This window comes from Anoplophora glabripennis, unplaced genomic scaffold, assembly GCF_000390285.2.
Source record: "Anoplophora glabripennis isolate ALB-LARVAE unplaced genomic scaffold, Agla_2.0 scaffold839, whole genome shotgun sequence".
Taxonomy (NCBI): Eukaryota; Metazoa; Arthropoda; class Insecta; order Coleoptera; family Cerambycidae; genus Anoplophora; species Anoplophora glabripennis.
In genome coordinates this window covers 22,789-39,401 of record NW_019417046.1, presented here as the reverse complement: position 1 = coordinate 39,401, position 16,613 = coordinate 22,789, and the positions used below count along the sequence as shown (strand labels likewise).

The 16,613-nt window shown below is 36.3% G+C and overlaps 1 protein-coding gene across 1 annotated transcript in view; it reads left to right on the top strand.

Moving 5' to 3' along the window:
* The window catches only part of LOC108912609 (pleckstrin homology-like domain family B member 2), a 71,217-nt gene that overhangs the window by 34,451 nt on the left and 20,153 nt on the right, over positions 1 to 16,613 (top strand). Inside the window, exons 3-10 of the mRNA XM_023455866.1 lie at positions 5,319 to 5,492; positions 5,800 to 6,638; positions 7,374 to 7,507; positions 7,619 to 7,975; positions 8,033 to 8,474; positions 8,578 to 9,373; positions 10,204 to 10,362; positions 11,979 to 12,120. Of these exons, the coding sequence (XP_023311634.1) occupies positions 5,319 to 5,492; positions 5,800 to 6,638; positions 7,374 to 7,507; positions 7,619 to 7,975; positions 8,033 to 8,474; positions 8,578 to 9,373; positions 10,204 to 10,362; positions 11,979 to 12,120 (3,043 nt within the window). The remainder of the gene's footprint in view (positions 1 to 5,318; positions 5,493 to 5,799; positions 6,639 to 7,373; positions 7,508 to 7,618; positions 7,976 to 8,032; positions 8,475 to 8,577; positions 9,374 to 10,203; positions 10,363 to 11,978; positions 12,121 to 16,613) is intronic.

Sequence of the window (16,613 nt, the reverse complement as noted above, 5' to 3'; positions counted from 1 at the left end):
TGTAATCTTAAAGACGTAATTAAGCGACCTAAAATATCATATTGAAAATAATTTGTGAATTTTTACTTTTATTTTACATTTAAATCGTAATTAAATAGCTAACAAAATATTGAAAAAACAAGTTTACTTTGCCTAAATATGTAATAAAATTAATCTACGAATTCGTAAATATGTCCATTGTTAGTTTTTCGTCGAGCTACCCATATAAAAAAAATAAGTTTCTACGATGAATAGAAGCCGAGATATTGCAAAATTTGCAGCGCGCATCAATTTGAATTTTTCACGCGCGCGCGACCGCTTGGACGAGCTTCCCCCACCACCACGCCGCCGGCCCCGGACAGTTTACTTAGCGAGTACCTTCTCTTTAAAGGGCTCGTGAGTCGTTAATTTTCCACATTGTTCAATGCAATTCACGGAAAATCGTAGTTTACGTCGTAAACTGTACTTTGCGAAAAATTCAAGTCTTAATATTTATTAACAATTGCGCTACGATTAAAAAAAAAATCTTATCTTGGCTCCTGTTGGTCGTAGAGGGTACTTTTTTTATTTTAAAACTGTATTTTTTTGCCAGCTATCCATTGCATCTATTTTCGGTGAGATAGCATAAATAGCAACAATGTTATTCAAATTGTTTATATGAGAAAAACTCACGGTTTTTTAATGCATAATTTGAGAATGTTAATGTCAAAAAAACGATGATATTTTTTAATAGGTCGCTTAATTACGTCTTTAAGATTACAATGACGCTTTCAGAATCATGTTTGGTTGAAAATTAACGCCTGTACAGAGGCTTAAAGTTCATAACTTTTGGAGCCTCCGTTATAAACAAATAGAATTGTGCGAAAACTATTGCACCTACAGCGCCCACTTTTGGCACACTTTCGAAGTATGACAAAACCCTCAACTTGTCATAGGTTTTATACAATTTTAACAATAAATGCGATAGTTATAAACAAATTAAAAAATGGGCACTTTTCTTGTTTTTTTGCAATAACTTTTTTGTTTATTAACCTATTTTAATTTAACAAGTCTCATTTTGTAGATAATTTTACTCCCTATAAGCTGTCTGAGAGTCACTTTTCCCTAAAATTGATGGTTTTCCCTGCAAAGTGAAAAAACTGTTTTCCCCACATATTTGTTTAAATAGAAAAGTTAGCTATCAAAAGTTTTTGACTCACGAAATCAGATGTTCCTTTAGACAATTTTACAATAATCTCGCGGATAGGACTTTTTTCGAGTAAAAATTTAATTTGCTTGGTCTATAAGGAAAGTGGGCTGAAAATACAAACAAATAATGTTGAAGTTTAGTTTCGTTGTGTTTGTATTCTAGTATTGAACTCTGCACCCTCTTGGCTGCAGCACAGAATTTTTTTTCAGTAGAGATAACACGTATAGAAAGCACTGAAAGCAGTATCTGTTACTCGCGACATTATAGCGATAACACATTTCTCTTCTGGATTTATAAAACAGAATATTGTAAAAAACTACACATTTTCATTAAAACAAAATAAATGTATGAGACTATTGTTAATTATATTTTATTTATTATGTCGGTCCTGCCTCGCTGTTAAGCAATGAATTTAAATAAGGATATTTTACCATGTACGTAGTATTCTAAAAATAGGACGCTTGTTACATCTTGTTTATATTGAATAAATAACATATTAAGTTGTAATAAATGAGATTTTTTATCTCCACACTAATTGTATACAAAGTGGAGGTTTAAAATTAGTTTTGCCACCTTCATACTTTTAAACATTTTTGGTTCATAGTAGATCTACGTATTTTAATTAATTATTATCTTTCCCTTGCTCATGGAACGTATAAAATGCAAAATCACCTCTCGTCAAAGATTTCAGAGATATAGTTTGAAATCTTTGATGAGAGATAATTTTGCCCTTTATACTTGAAACTCTACAGTACAGAGTGACTTTTTCTATATACAGTCACTGTCTTGTTTTATCTTCACCTTGTACAAAAGTAAATCGGTAAAGAAAACTTATATCAGTGGAAAATTATACATTTATAATTAATTATTCCCGCATCTACATATGGATGTGGTTTATACCTATTAAAGACTAATCTGAAGGAACAATCAATCTGTATTAAAGCAGGGTTTAATCGTTCGAACAAATTTGCTAAGAGGGTTCAAGGGGTGAGTTTCCTAGCAACAAATTTTACTCGGATCACTGGTTGCTAAACCGTTTTGCATAACATAAATCATCCATTCCAACATGTCAAGAATTATTAGTTTAAAGAAATGGATAAAACGTTCTTCTCCTGAAAAAAAGATGTAAATTGTGTCTCGATGGAACTGTGTATACACTAGGTACAGAAATTATTGAAGGATATTAAAAGAATCCCAAAATTTTGGGTGATTTTTTAAGAGTTGTAACTTGGAGGGAAATGGTCGTAGAGTGAATAAAAAAAAGGAAATTGAAGCTTCAAGTGTCTAGTTTTCAGATATGCAGTTTAATTTTTTTTAGCGTCAGCTGTTTTTGAGTCAACAGAAAAAAATGAATTCTAAATTTTTGCTTTTTTTAAAAAGGCCTATGGACTTCAAAGTGTTTTTGGTAATTTCATCATACAGCTCGTTTAGATAATTTTATTATCTTCAATTTTAGTGATTCGGGAGCCTTGTACGATTATTTGTCGCTCAATTATTGTCTATCAAAGAAAAAAAATCATTTTTGACTTTGGCAATCAATTGCTCGGGAAATAATGGTCGTACAGAAAATCCAAGCAGAGTTTTGAAAACTGTAAAGTATACTCTACAAGTAGTAATTATGGGTTTTTGATAAAACAAATTTTTCAAAGTAAAATTGTTGGTTAGAAAAAAGATAAAAAATTGCATGATTAGGGATATTTAAATAACTTGACATAACTTTACAAATAATGAATAATCTAAGGGTGTCGACTGTAATTTTTCGACCTCAAATTTAATAAGTAATTTTTCACTTTTTATTAATTTTTTTAAGTTTAAATTATTGCTAAAAAATATTTTTTTAACAATTTTTCACTCTTTATTAATTTTTATAGTTTAAGTTAAAAATGTTTTTTTTTTGGAATTATTCATATTTTCTTCATCAAAAAACGTTCATGATTCTAAAAAATATATATATTTTTTAACATATCCCCAAGCTTCAGAAACGTCAAAATAAATGTTCTGACGTTTGTGGATATGTTAAGAAAAATTTTGAAAAAATAATATTTGAAAAAAAAATTATAGCTAAAAAACATTTTTTAGCAATAATTCATATTTTCTTCATAAAAAACGTTCATGATTCTAAAAACAATTGAAAAAAATTTTTTTTTTCAAATATTCTTTTCAAATTTTTTTTCAACATCCACAAACGTCAAATCAGCCTATTTTTTTGACGTTTGTGAAGCTTGGGGATATGTTAAAAAATATATATTTATTTTAGAATCATGAACGATTTTTGATGAAGAAAATATGAATTATTCAAAAATATTTTCGAAAAAAAATTTTTTTTCATTTGTATTTAGAATCATGAACGCTCTTTTATTAAGAAAATGCTATATGAATTATTGCTTAAAAATGTTTTTTTAGCCAAAATTTTTTTCAAAAATTATTTTTTTCAAATTTTTTTTAACATATCCACAAACGTCAAATTAGCCTATTTTTTTGACGTTTGTGAAGCTTGGGGATATGTTAAAAAAATATATATTTTTTTTAGAATCATGAACGTTTTTTGATAAAGAAAATATGAATTATTCCAAAAAAAACATTTTTAACTTAAAAAAATTAATAAAAAGTGAAAAATTACTTATTACATCATGAATTACATTCAGCAAAAACAATAAATTTAAACATTCCGGGCACTAAGAAAAAAAGTCAGGGTTTTGAAATTATCAGGGTGTCTTTAGGACACTTTTGGGGTTAAAAAGTTACAGTCGATATCCTTAGTTTATTAATTATTTGCAAAGTTGTGCCAAGTTATTCAAATATGCCTAATTATGTAATTTTTTACCTTTTTTCTAACCATTTTCACTGAAAAATAATTACTACTTGTAGAGAATACTTTGCAGTTTTCAAAACTGCTTGTATTTTCTGTACGACCATTATTTCCCGAGTAAATGATTGCCAGTCTAAAATGACTTTTTTGCTTTGATCAACGATAACACAGTGACAAATAATCGTACAGGGCTCCGGAACCGCTCAAATTGAAGAGAATTAAATTATCTGAAAGAGCTTTATGATGAAATTAATAAAAAAAATTTTTGAAGTTCATAGGCCTTTTAAAACAAAAATTTTTTACCGTTGATTTTCTTACGATTACTCAAAAAATGCTGGCATTAAAAAATTTTAAACTGCAGATCTGAAAACTAGACACTTGAAGCTTCAATTTCCTATTTTTTTATTCTCTCTACGACCATTTCCCTCCAAGTTACAGCTCTTTGAAAATCACCCAAAGTTTTGGGATTTTCTTAATATTCTTATATTTTTTATAGCGCACATATTTTACTTCGATTCCTCTGACTTCCCCAGGGCCTAGTTTTATAAATTAGACAAAGACGCATTTTACAGTTACCACGTACGGTCGCGCGTATCTTACCCGCACCGGGTCAGACGATGCCTCGAATTCGAATAGGAAAAATATTTACGAAAATTCCAAACAATCCCCAGGTGCGCCTCGGCTGCCGTCGTAGGTAAGACCCGTCTTGGAAGGCACGTGTTTTACGTCAGGGTGGCGGAGCGAGTGCATTTTGTTTGTTTTTCGGCTTACCAAAATATCCGCGGCGGATGTTGTACGTGGTAGGCCTTTGTGACGCGCGCGGGGCTGTATCTGTGCAGTTATTTAGTCATCGACGACGACGGGGTTCCGCCGAAATGTAGCAATGAATTTCTAAAATTAGGAAATTCGTTTGGGTTTTCTCAAGACAGTTTCTCGCGCTTCATACATTTACAAATTTATACCATTTTGTGATGGTTACCATAATTATTCTTTTCATATCGTGAATCATAGTTTTTCAGAGCGATGACACGTGGTTTTACGAGATGGATTAATTTATATCCAGGCCGAACTGTCAATTAAATGCACCAACGCGAAATTCAGGCCAACTGCCAATTTACCATCAGTTTACGTCGTTTAAATTTTTATATACATGTCTCTCATGCTTTACGACCATTTTTGCTGCAGGCCAATGGTCTCCAATGTCAAGTCATGTTAATTAACGCAAAACGCTACGGCCCCGCGTAATTTACTACGTTCATTAATACTTTAGTAGACATATGCACCGACTAACAAGTAACGTGGTCTTAACTTTGCTTCAACTCCCATCTCTTTGTTTTTTAGGACGAATAACACTAGGAAGTAGCCCCGGAGTCGACATCCGCGTCCAGGGTACGGGCGTCCTCCCTGTGCACTGCCATATCGAAAACAGCGAGGGCACTGTGACCATTTACCCCCTGTCGGACAACATCTCCATAGACGGGCAGAGGGTGATTGGACCCACGCGTTTGTCGCAAGGTAATTAGATGTTTGCTAGAAAAAGCTGTAGTGTTCCCAATTTTCACGTATTTGACTTGAAAACACCAAAAAATGTAGCAGGAATTGCTGCAGTTTTTGATGTGTTTTATTTTTATCAGGATTTGTTACTTGTGGCAACAAAATAATGTCCGAAACGCATTATTTTGTAATAAATTTTATGTCAGATAGAGTACAACACGTTAAATTTTCCTCTGAGGTTCCACAGGGCTCTCATTGTGGACCAATTATTTATTAATGATGCCAATAATGTTGTTCTTCATTCAGCTGGATTTGTTATTTGTTTCAGGTGTTATGCTCACCATCGGCAGATCGAACTACCTGAGGTTCAACCACCCCGCCGAAGCCAAATTAATGAAATCCGTGCTGCCCAATCCCAGGATCTCCATGGCCCCGATCCACTTCGAACCAGCCGAATCCTCCTTCCAGACCAAATTCAACAAGAAACCCCCCGTTGCGCCACGCAGGAGCCCCAGGGAATCCCTGTCGGACAGCGGCAGCGAGGACCCTCCCTCCAGCATCATGACCAAGGTGTCCAAGTTCGAGTACCTCGCGGCGCAGAACTTCAAGAAGTCCATCTCGCCGAAAGTGTTCCCCTCGAACGTGGTGACGGTGAACATGCCGGTGAAGGACGTGCTCGGCAAGGACCTGCACAGCCTCTCCAAGAACCTCCCCCAGAGCGCTCTTAACTACGCCGAGCTCAACTCGAACGACAAGCATCAGGTGAAGATCCCCGAGAGGCAGATCTTCGCGAAGAAGGCCCTCCACCATAGCCAGTACGTTAACGTGACGGTGAACGAGACGAAGAACATCAACAACCGGGTCATCATCTTCGAGAACGCCGCCGTTCCCAAGCAGAACGTCAACTTTGACCATAACGAGCTGAACAACAAGAGCTCGGGCAGTTGCAAGAACGTCAACGTCAGCAGGGTGAACACCCCCTCGCCTAGTTTCAACAGGAACCCCGGCGGGTTCTTCAGGAGCGTCACACCGAGTCCGGTGTCCAACGTGGTGAAGGCGGATCACAGGAGGAGCGGGTCGTTGGGAGAACTGACGAACGCCAGTTTCGGCGACGGGTACGACGATCTGGCGCACAGGAAGTACGAGGCGGAACTGCGCAGGAATCAGGTGAGTGACATTTCCGTGTATGTTATCCAGTTCGAAGGACCAAAAAATAGAATGAGCTATGATCCAGTTCGAAGGACCAAAAAATAAAACGGGCTATTTATCCAGTTCGAAGGACCAAAAAAATAAAATGAGCTATGATCCAGTTCGAAGGACCAAAAAAACACATAGTCTTATGAAAACGTGTTCACAAAATTTCGTTTTTGAGATTCAGGGTGTTCAAATTTGGAAAAAAATCACACATTACAAAAAAGTAACTGAAATGAGTTTGAAGGTTGATATTATTTAAAGTTTTCAGTTCTATAAATTCAATTTTAAGAATTACCATTAAACACCCACTATCCATCTAAAACGCGGTTCGGGTGCCAAAGTATTTTTAAATATACGAGATTTTCAGTTCAACACCGCTGCTCCATCTATATGCGGAAAGGTGAACAACGCCACAACTGTTTTCCTACAGGTCTCATTTAGCTACAAACGATTAAATTCGTAATATTTCAAACATTACCCGAGTAATCTTATCTAAAATGTGGTTTATCAAAGTAAACAATTCTGCAATTGTATTCTGTAACATTTACCTCATTTCCTACATTAAAGCGTACGAGATTATTTTTAGAAACATTCCGGGGTGTGCCTGTAACGACAATTTTTTTACGTTTTTCGAGAAAAAAAAAGTTTGAACCCTGAAACTCGTATGATAAACTCCCTGTTTCTTTTTAACGTTCCAATCCTTCCTAGGCACAGCAGGACCGGATAAAAGAACAGGAAATCGAAAAGGCCGAACAACAACGGCTCGAGGAGATCCTCAACATGTGCGCCGAGTACGAGAAACAGTCCCAGTACGAAAAGAACAAACCCATAACACCTAACAGGTATAAATAATCGATATTTTACTTTTTTTCCCAAATTTATTTTATTATTTACATGGGAACTAAATCAGGTAAGTGTGCCGGCCAAAATATAAACTTGAGCTATTTCCTTAGGATAAAGACCAACGGTTCGCTACCTAGGGACAAGAGGGGCCCGTTCGGTCCCCCCTCCCCGAGCTACAGCACCCCGCCCCCTTCGCCTCTAGACGTTCTCCACAATGAACTCCTGAAGCAGAACAACCACCACCACAACTACGAGAACGTGAACATATCGTACGGCTCTAGAGAGGTGAGGAACTTCCATTACGAAAACGTCGAGGTGGCTCCGCACGAGCATATCAACGGGGAGTACCGCAGTTCCGAGCGGAACAGCCCCTACGAGAACGTTTACATCCAACACGTCCCCCCGGGAGCTTTTCCGTCCTCGCCGAGAACTAGAATCAAGACTTTCGTAACCTCAAATAAGGATAAGTGAGTATATGCGCCGTATCACATCGTATACCTCAATTTGAAATTTTTTTTTTGCAGCGCTACCAAAGAGACGACAGAACTGATAGAAAACAAATTCGCCATACTGGAAGCGGAGCAGATCCTGCTACGCGAAGCGGAGCAGGTCCTGAGGCAGAACCTGCACAATTCCAAGGAATTCCCCCCCGACGGCGACATCTTCGACGTTCCCGCCAAGGCCAGCCCCGGCAAGTTCATCCTTCCCCTGGACGATTCCGACGACCTCGCCAAGAACAGCCCGTCCCCGATAGAGAACAGTAGGGCGGACAGCGGGTCCTACTGCATGAACGACAGTTACAGCGGCTCCAGGGAGTTCGGCAAACGGCACAGCGGACAGAACGAGGAGGACAGGCGGAGGCTGGAACAGCTCAGGAAGGAGAAGAAGGACATACTGGCCGTCATTTCCAGGATCAAGCGGCAGATGGCGGAAATCGAGATACAGGAGGAGGAACTCCAGAGAGAAGTAAGAAAAAATCTTTTTTTGGAGTGGCCGGCTTAAGTACCAGATCTTAATCCCCTTGATATTTTTTTCAAAATTATAATCGGTAAATATTGAATCGTTGCAGATGGAACTGGAGAGGGCGCTGATATCCGGCGAGCACAAATCGAAGCTCCTAGACCTGGAGAAGATCGAGACGAGGAAGCAGAAGCTGCAGAAACGCGCCCAACGTATAGAGGAGAGCATGCGGGACTGTCAGATGAAGCAGGAGGAGGACCAGAGAGAGTGCAAGAAGAAGCTGAGGTCGGCCCAGGAGAACATGTCCAAGATCGAGGAGAAGATCTCGAAAACGGAGAAATCGTCGCCGGAATACGAGCAGGTGTTCGAGGAATACCTCCAGGCACAGGAGCAGCTGGACAACGAACGGAAGGCGTTCGAGGACCTGGAATTCCACCACTTAGAGGAGGAGGCGGACTGGCTGGCGAGCCGCGAGGAACTCCAAAGGGAGATACTGGACCTGAGCAAACGCATCGACATGCTCAAGGCGCAGATACAGGACCTGGAGCAGCAGAAGGCGGACACCTCCCAGACCAACACGAACGAGTTCAAGACCATAGAGAGGCAGAAGATGGAGTGCATGGTGCGGCTGGAGGAGATACGGAACAGGCTGAAGTGTATAGACGGTGAATTGTTGATGTTCTCCAATGAGGAGTCGGAGCAGGAGGTGTCCAGCGACAGCGAGAGCGACAAGTCCAAGGAGCTTGAGAAGCAGCTGTCGAACGTGTCGATTAACAAGATGACGGACCTGACCTGTTCGGTCATAGTGAGCAACCTGAAAATTCCCACGGATCACGTGTACAACATGTCGCAGTCCTTCAACGAGAAGCTGCTGCAGGAGAAGTCCATCCTGGAGGTGGGGATGGGTGAGTTTGAAAATTATTTTGCCAGACTCGTCATTCACAAAAAGTTTCATGCCTAATTTAATAGTACATTTTTTATTTGTAGGAATTCGTTGGTACTTTTGTTTTTACACAGGAAAAAAGCTCTGTACGGAGTAGTTGTTTCTCGCAACACTGACAATTAAAATAAAAAAAAGCTTTATTGCTGTTTTAAAATTGAAAAAAATAATTTTTTGCATAAATATTTGTGCGTATACTTCATCTTTCGGTGACACGACGAGACAACTATCTTGTTAACTTTTGGTGTTCCTGTGGTTTTTCTTTCCGAACGTACTGCTTTCTGTGTGCAGATACACGTCTCTTGGCGCCCTCCCATATCATTCACTTAAATTAAACAATAATAGCAGAATGACTGCAAATATTTGAAATGAGCAAGTAAATTCTCCAATTTTTTTATCGCTTTGACTTTGCCGAATCGAAAATTAAAAATAATAAATAAATTATCTTAATCGCATATTAAAACGGGCCTTAGAGCATCTCGTTTTCAAGAAAGTCACTTAACCACCGAGCTCAGGCAACCAACAATACGGGGCTGATGGTCACGAAAATTCCCCCAATCTTGGCGTCGCCAATATTAATGATTCGTTTACAATGAACAATGACGAACCGTTACGTCTACGCTCAAGATAATGCGAGCACTGACCGTTTGAATAGAATCGTGAAAAATTACGCCAAGGATATAAAATCCAATTCCAAACAGAATCAGAGGTCCCGTGGCCTGTAATCATTTACGAAGGCTGTGTATATGGGAATTAAATTTAAAAAAATGTACGTAAAATATAATTTTTCCTCAGGTAAGAAATTCCCCAGCCAGGACGACATCGACAGGATCAGCAAGGTGACCTCCAGCGCCCCCATCAGCATAAACGAGGGACAGGGATCCCTGGGTAGGAAGACCATCGAGTCCCTGAAGGAGATCGAAAGGAAGAGACACCTGCACCTCTGCCAGCAAGGTATTCTTGATTTGTTCTAGAAAAAAAATAACAATCGGATACGTTTTTTAAAACGTACTTAATGGTTTTTTCCGAATTTTCCGTGTATTTTTANCTGGAATTCCACCATTTAGAGGAGGAGGCGGACTGGCTGGCGAGCCGCGAGGAACTCCAAAGGGAGATCCTGGATCTGAGCAAACGCATGGACATGCTCAAGGCGCAGATACAGGACCTGGAGCAGCAGAAGGCGGACACCTCCCAGACCAACACGAACGAGTTCAAGACCATAGAGAGGCAGAAGATGGAGTGCATGGTGCGGCTGGAGGAGATACGGAACAGGCTGAAGTGTATAGACGGTGAATTGTTGATGTTCTCCAACGAGGAGTCGGAGCAGGAGGTGTCCAGCGACAGCGAGAGCGACAAGTCCAAGGAACTGGAGAAGCAGCTGTCGAACGTGTCGATTAACAAGATGACGGACCTGACCTGTTCGGTCATAGTGAGCAACCTGAAAATTCCCACGGATCACGTGTACAACATGTCGCAGTCCTTCAACGAGAAGCTGCTGCAGGAGAAGTCCATCCTGGAGGTGGGGATGGGTGAGTTTGAAAATTATTTTGCCAGACTCGTCATTCACAAAAAGTTTCATGCCTAATTTAATAGTACATTTTTTATTTGTAGGAATTCGTTGGTACTTTTGTTTTTACACAGGAAAAAAGCTCTGTACGGAGTAGTTGTTTCTCGCAACACTGACAATTAAAATAAAAAAAAGCTTTATTGCTGTTTTAAAATTGAAAAAAAATAATTTTTTGCAAAAATATTTGTGCATACACTTCGTCTATCAGTGAGGCGACGACACAACCGGCGTGTTAACTTTCGGTGTTCTTGTGGTTTCTCTTTCCGAACGTACTGTTTTCTGTGTGCAGATACAAGCCTCTTGGCGCCCTCCCATATCATTCAGTTAAATTAAATTTGCCAAATCGAAAATTAAAAATAATAAACAAATTATCTTAATCGCATATTAAAACGGGCCTTAGAGCATCTCGTTTTCAAGGAAGTCACTTAACCACCGAGCTTAGGCAACCAACAGTACGGGGCTGATGGTAACGAAAATTCCCCAAATCTTTGCGTCGCCAATATTAATGATTCGTTTACAATGAACAATGACGAACCGTTACGTCTACGCTCAAGATAATGCGAGCGCTGACCGTTTGAATAGAATCTCGTGAAAAATTACGCCAAGGATATAAAATCCAATTCCAAACAGAATCAGAGGTCCCGTGGCCTGTAATCATTTACTAAGGCTGTGTATATGGGAATTAAATTTAAAAAAATGTACGTAAAATATAATTTTTCCTCAGGTAAGAAATTCCCCAGCCAGGACGACATCGACAGGATCAGCAAGGTGACCTCCAGCGCCCCCATCAGCATAAACGAGGGCCAGGGATCCCTGGGTAGGAAGACCATCGAGTCCCTGAAGGAGATCGAAAGGAAGAGACACCTGCACCTCTGCCAGCAAGGTATTCTTGATTTGTTCTAGAAAAAAAATAACAATCGGATACGTTTTTTAAAACGTACTTAATGGTTTTTTCCGAATTTTCCGTGTATTTTTATATTTTCCATCTTGCGTTGCTTTTCAGGTTCTCAAGTGATCGAGCAGGAGAGACAGCGAGTCCAGGCGTTGAAGGAGCGCGTGCAGCAGGAGGTCAAGAGCAAGTGGGCGCAGAGGTTGCAGGACTGCAGTTCCCTGAACTCTTCCGGTTCTGAGGATCTACGTAACAGGTATGGCCATTTTCCCACAATCGAAATGAGTCTTATTTTTTTACATATATTTTAAAGGTATTAAAAACGTACTTTACTTCACTTACAAACTTTTTTTTTTATTAATTTGTGACATCTCTACGTTACAATGTGGACAAGAATTTTAGTTATATTTCGTATATCCTAAAGTTAATAAATGAATTGGAAGGTTCCTTATATTTCCAGGACAACAATAAGTAGTTCATATGTCTCGGGGCCAATTTCCGAGAAAAATTAGACTGCGAAAATCGAATTTTGATAATCGGATTCAAATTTTTGTTATTTGCGAAATTTTTTAATGTTTGTAAATAGTATTTCACACAGAATCATTATAGTATTGTTCTTAGTAGGTCAAATGTATCTTTGAGCAATGTTAAACAGCAAAAACGGCAAATAATATTTGTTTGTCGTATTTTTTTAATTTTGTGGAAAAAATAAATGAATTGGACCTTAGCTCATATTTCCATGACAACAATAAGTAGTTCATATGTCTCGGACCCAATGTCCGAGAAAAATTAAACTGCAAAAATCGAATTTTGATAACCCAACTCAATTTTTTTTATTTGCGAAAATTTTTAATGTTTGTAAACAGTATTTCACACAGAATCATTACAGTATCGTTCTTAGTAGATCAAATGGATCAGGCTTAATTTTCAAGCAATGTTTGAACAGTAATAAAGTCAAATAATTTTTGTTTGATGTATTTTTTTTTTAAATTTTGTGGAAGAATTAATCACATTTCCAAGACAACAATAGGTAGTTCATATGTCTCGGGCCCAATTTACGAGAAAAATTATACTGCAAAAATCGAATTTTGATAATTAGATTCAAATTTTTGTTATTTGCGAAAATTGTTAATGTTTGTAAACAGTATTTTACACAGAATCATTACAGTATTGTTCTTAGTAGGTCAAATGGATCAGGCTTAATTTTGCAGCAGAAAAGTCAAATAATTTTTGTGTTTGTATTTTTTTATTCTGTGAGGGAAACAAATGAATTGGAGGACTCCTCATCTTTCCAAGACAGCAATAAGTAGTTCATATGTCTTAGGCCCAATTTTCGAGAAAAATTAGACAGCAAGAATCCCAAGTACATTTTTTTTATTTACAAAACTTTTTAATGTTTGTAAACAGGATTTCATGCAGATTCATTACAGTATTTCTTGTGGTAGTTGAAATGTACCCGGCTTAATTGTGGATCAACATTGAACAGCAAAAAAGTCAAATAATTTTTGTTTGTATTTTTTTATTTTGTGGAGGAAATGAATGAACTGGAGGACTCCTCATCTTTCCGAGACAACAACAAGTAGTTCATGTGTCTTAGGCCCAATTTTCGAAAAAATTAGACGGCAAGAATCGATTTTTGAAATCCCAATTAAAATGTTTTTTATTTGCGGAAATTTCTAATGTTTGTAAATAGCATTTCACACAGAATAATTACAGAAATTCTTATAGTAGTTCATATGTATCAGGCTAGATTTTCAAGCAAGATTGAGCAGCAAAAAATAATTCAAATAATTTTTGTGTTTGTATTTTTTTTTTAATTTGATGGAGGAACCCTCTGTATAGGATGTCCGTTATATTAGAATTTTGTTCAGTTTACATTTTCAAGGTAAAAAAATTGTAAAAGCGAAGAAACAAAATTTCTAAACTCGCTCTGACATAAAAATGTTTTGGACGTCCCCTCGGAGTGTTTTTTACTTGTTTGCTTTAAAACATTTTTTAGGAGCTTTGAATGTTACAGTGTTGAGACATTGCTGTGACTGAAACTAATTAAAAAATAATAGAAATTAGCTCAAAATTCTATTCAATTCAAATTCTACAAAAATTGCTCGGAAATTATTTCCACAAACTAATAAGGAAGCTTGTAAGTGTTGCGTTGCGTGCCTGGCCGTTACAGGGTCGGCCAAAGTTTCGCGTAATAATTCCTTATTAATTTTCTGGAACACATGACTCTTTAGATCGCATGTTGCTTAATGAAAATTGTTTGCTGTCACAATTAAAACCGTTGCGTTTCTTTCTTTTAAAAAAAAAAATTGTTTATTTATAGAATTTCTTTTATTTAAGTTCGATTAAATTTATCCATTCTTTCATTTTGATGAAAATTTATGGGCTATCTCAGTTGTAGTATAAAATATAAACGTTTGTCACTTTTATGTTGATAATATCGATTATCTCTTATAAAAGAATTTTGCAAGTTGTACTAACATTTATGTTGCCAGTGGCGTTCATTANCTTCCAGTTTGATGAAAATTTATGGGCTATCTCAGTTGTAGTATAAAATATAAACGTTTGTCACTTTTATGTTGATAATATCGATTATCTCTTATAAAAGAATTTTGCAAGTTGTACTAACATTTATGTTGCCAGTGGCGTTCATTATGTTTTAAATTAACTCAAAATTAATTATCCAAAATAAAAACTAAAATTGATTTTAAACAAAATTAATACACAAACGCTTACCGGATATATTAAATTTGTTTATTAATGAAGTCGCGCAAAGAAATATCCTGTATGCTGTGCTTTTATCACCCTTGATAAAGACTAATCACAGGAAAAAAAAACAAAAAATTTCATTTCTAAAAAATGGCCTTTTGAAACGACAGTTGTTAATCGATAGAGTGGACTGTATAAACTCTTGTGCTGATTGAATAATTTCCTTTATTTCCTGAATATGGTACAACTACACAATTAGATTAATAGAATTTAGAACATGTCATCATTTTATTTTATTTTTCAACAACAACTTTTTTGTTTTTGTTGCTCTGCAACCGTCTCTATACAACTTAGATTATATAAAATATATTAACATACAAAATACAAAATACTTCACCAACAGTTAAATTAATAATATTAGTTTTTCAACAATAATTGCCGTTTTTACTGAATGTCACTAAAAAAAACACATTTAATTGTTGTTTACTGTATTTTTTACTTTATTTTAAACTGTTCCAAAATTTTTTTTTAAATTCTATAAATCGACAATTTTTTTTTAAAAAGAAAGAAACTCAACGGTTTTAATTGTGACAGCAAACAATTTTCATTAAGCAACTTGCAATCTAAAGAGGCTTGTGTTCCAAAAAATTAATAAAGAATTATTACGCGAAACTTTGGGCGATCCTGTAATTGCCAGGCATGCAAGATAAAACTCAGTGCTGCTTACAAGCTTTCTTATTAGTTCGTGGAAATAATTTCTGAGCAATTTTTGTAGAATTTGAATTGAATAGAATTTTGGGCTAATTTCTATTATTTTTTAATTAGTTTCAGTCATAGCAATGTCTCAACACTAACATTCAGAGCTCCTAAAGAATGTTTTAAAGCAAACAAGCAAAAAAACTATGAGGGGACGTCCAAAACATTTTTAANATTTATCCATTCTTTCATTTTGATGAAAATTTATGGGCTGTCCAAATTGTAGTATCAAATATAAACGTTTCACTTTTATGTTGATAATATCGATTATCTCTTATAAAAGAATTTTGCAAGTTGTACTAACATTTATGTTGCCAGTGGCGTTCATTAGGTTTTAACTTAACTCAAAAATAATTATCCAAAATAAAAACTAAAAATGATTTTAAATAAAATTAATACAAAAACGCTTATCGGATATATTGACTTTGTTTAATAATGAAGTCGTGCAAAGAAATATCCTGTATGCTGTGCTTTTATCACCCTTGACAAAGACTAATCACAGGAAAAAAAATACCTACAAAAAATAATTTTATTTCTAAAAAATGGCTTTTTGAAACGACAGTTAAATTAATAATATTAGTTTTTCAACAATAATTGCCGTTTTTACTGAATGTCACTAAAAAAAAACACATTTAATTGTTATTTACTGTATTTTTTACTTTATTTTAAACTGTTCTACAAATCGACAATTTTTTTTAAAAAAGAAAGAAACGCAACGGTTTTAATTGTGACGGCAAACAATTTTCATTAAGCAATTTGCAATCTAAAGAGTCTTGTGTTCCAAAAAATTAATAAGGAATTATTACGCGAAACTTTGGCCGACCCTGTAATGGCAAGGCATGCAAGATAAAACTCAGTGCCGCTTACAAGCTTTCTTATTAGTTCGTGGAAATAATTTCCGAGCAAGTTTTGTAGAATTTGAATTGAATAGAATTCTGAGCTAATTTCTATTATTTTTTAATTAGTTTCAGTCACAGCAATGTCTCAACACTAACATTCAGAGCTCCTAAAGAATGTTTTAAAGCAAACAAGCAAAAAAACTATGAGGGGACGTCCAAAACATTTTTAAGTCAGAGCGAGTTTAGAAATTTTGTTTCTTCGCTTTTATAATTTTTTTACCTTGAAAATGTAAACTGAACAAAATTCCAATATAACGGACATCCTATATAGAGGGTTCCTCCATCAAATTAAAAAAAAATTGCAAACACAAAAATTATTTGACCTTTTTGTTGCCCAATGTTGACAATCACGCCTGATACGTATGAACTACTATCAGAATTCCTG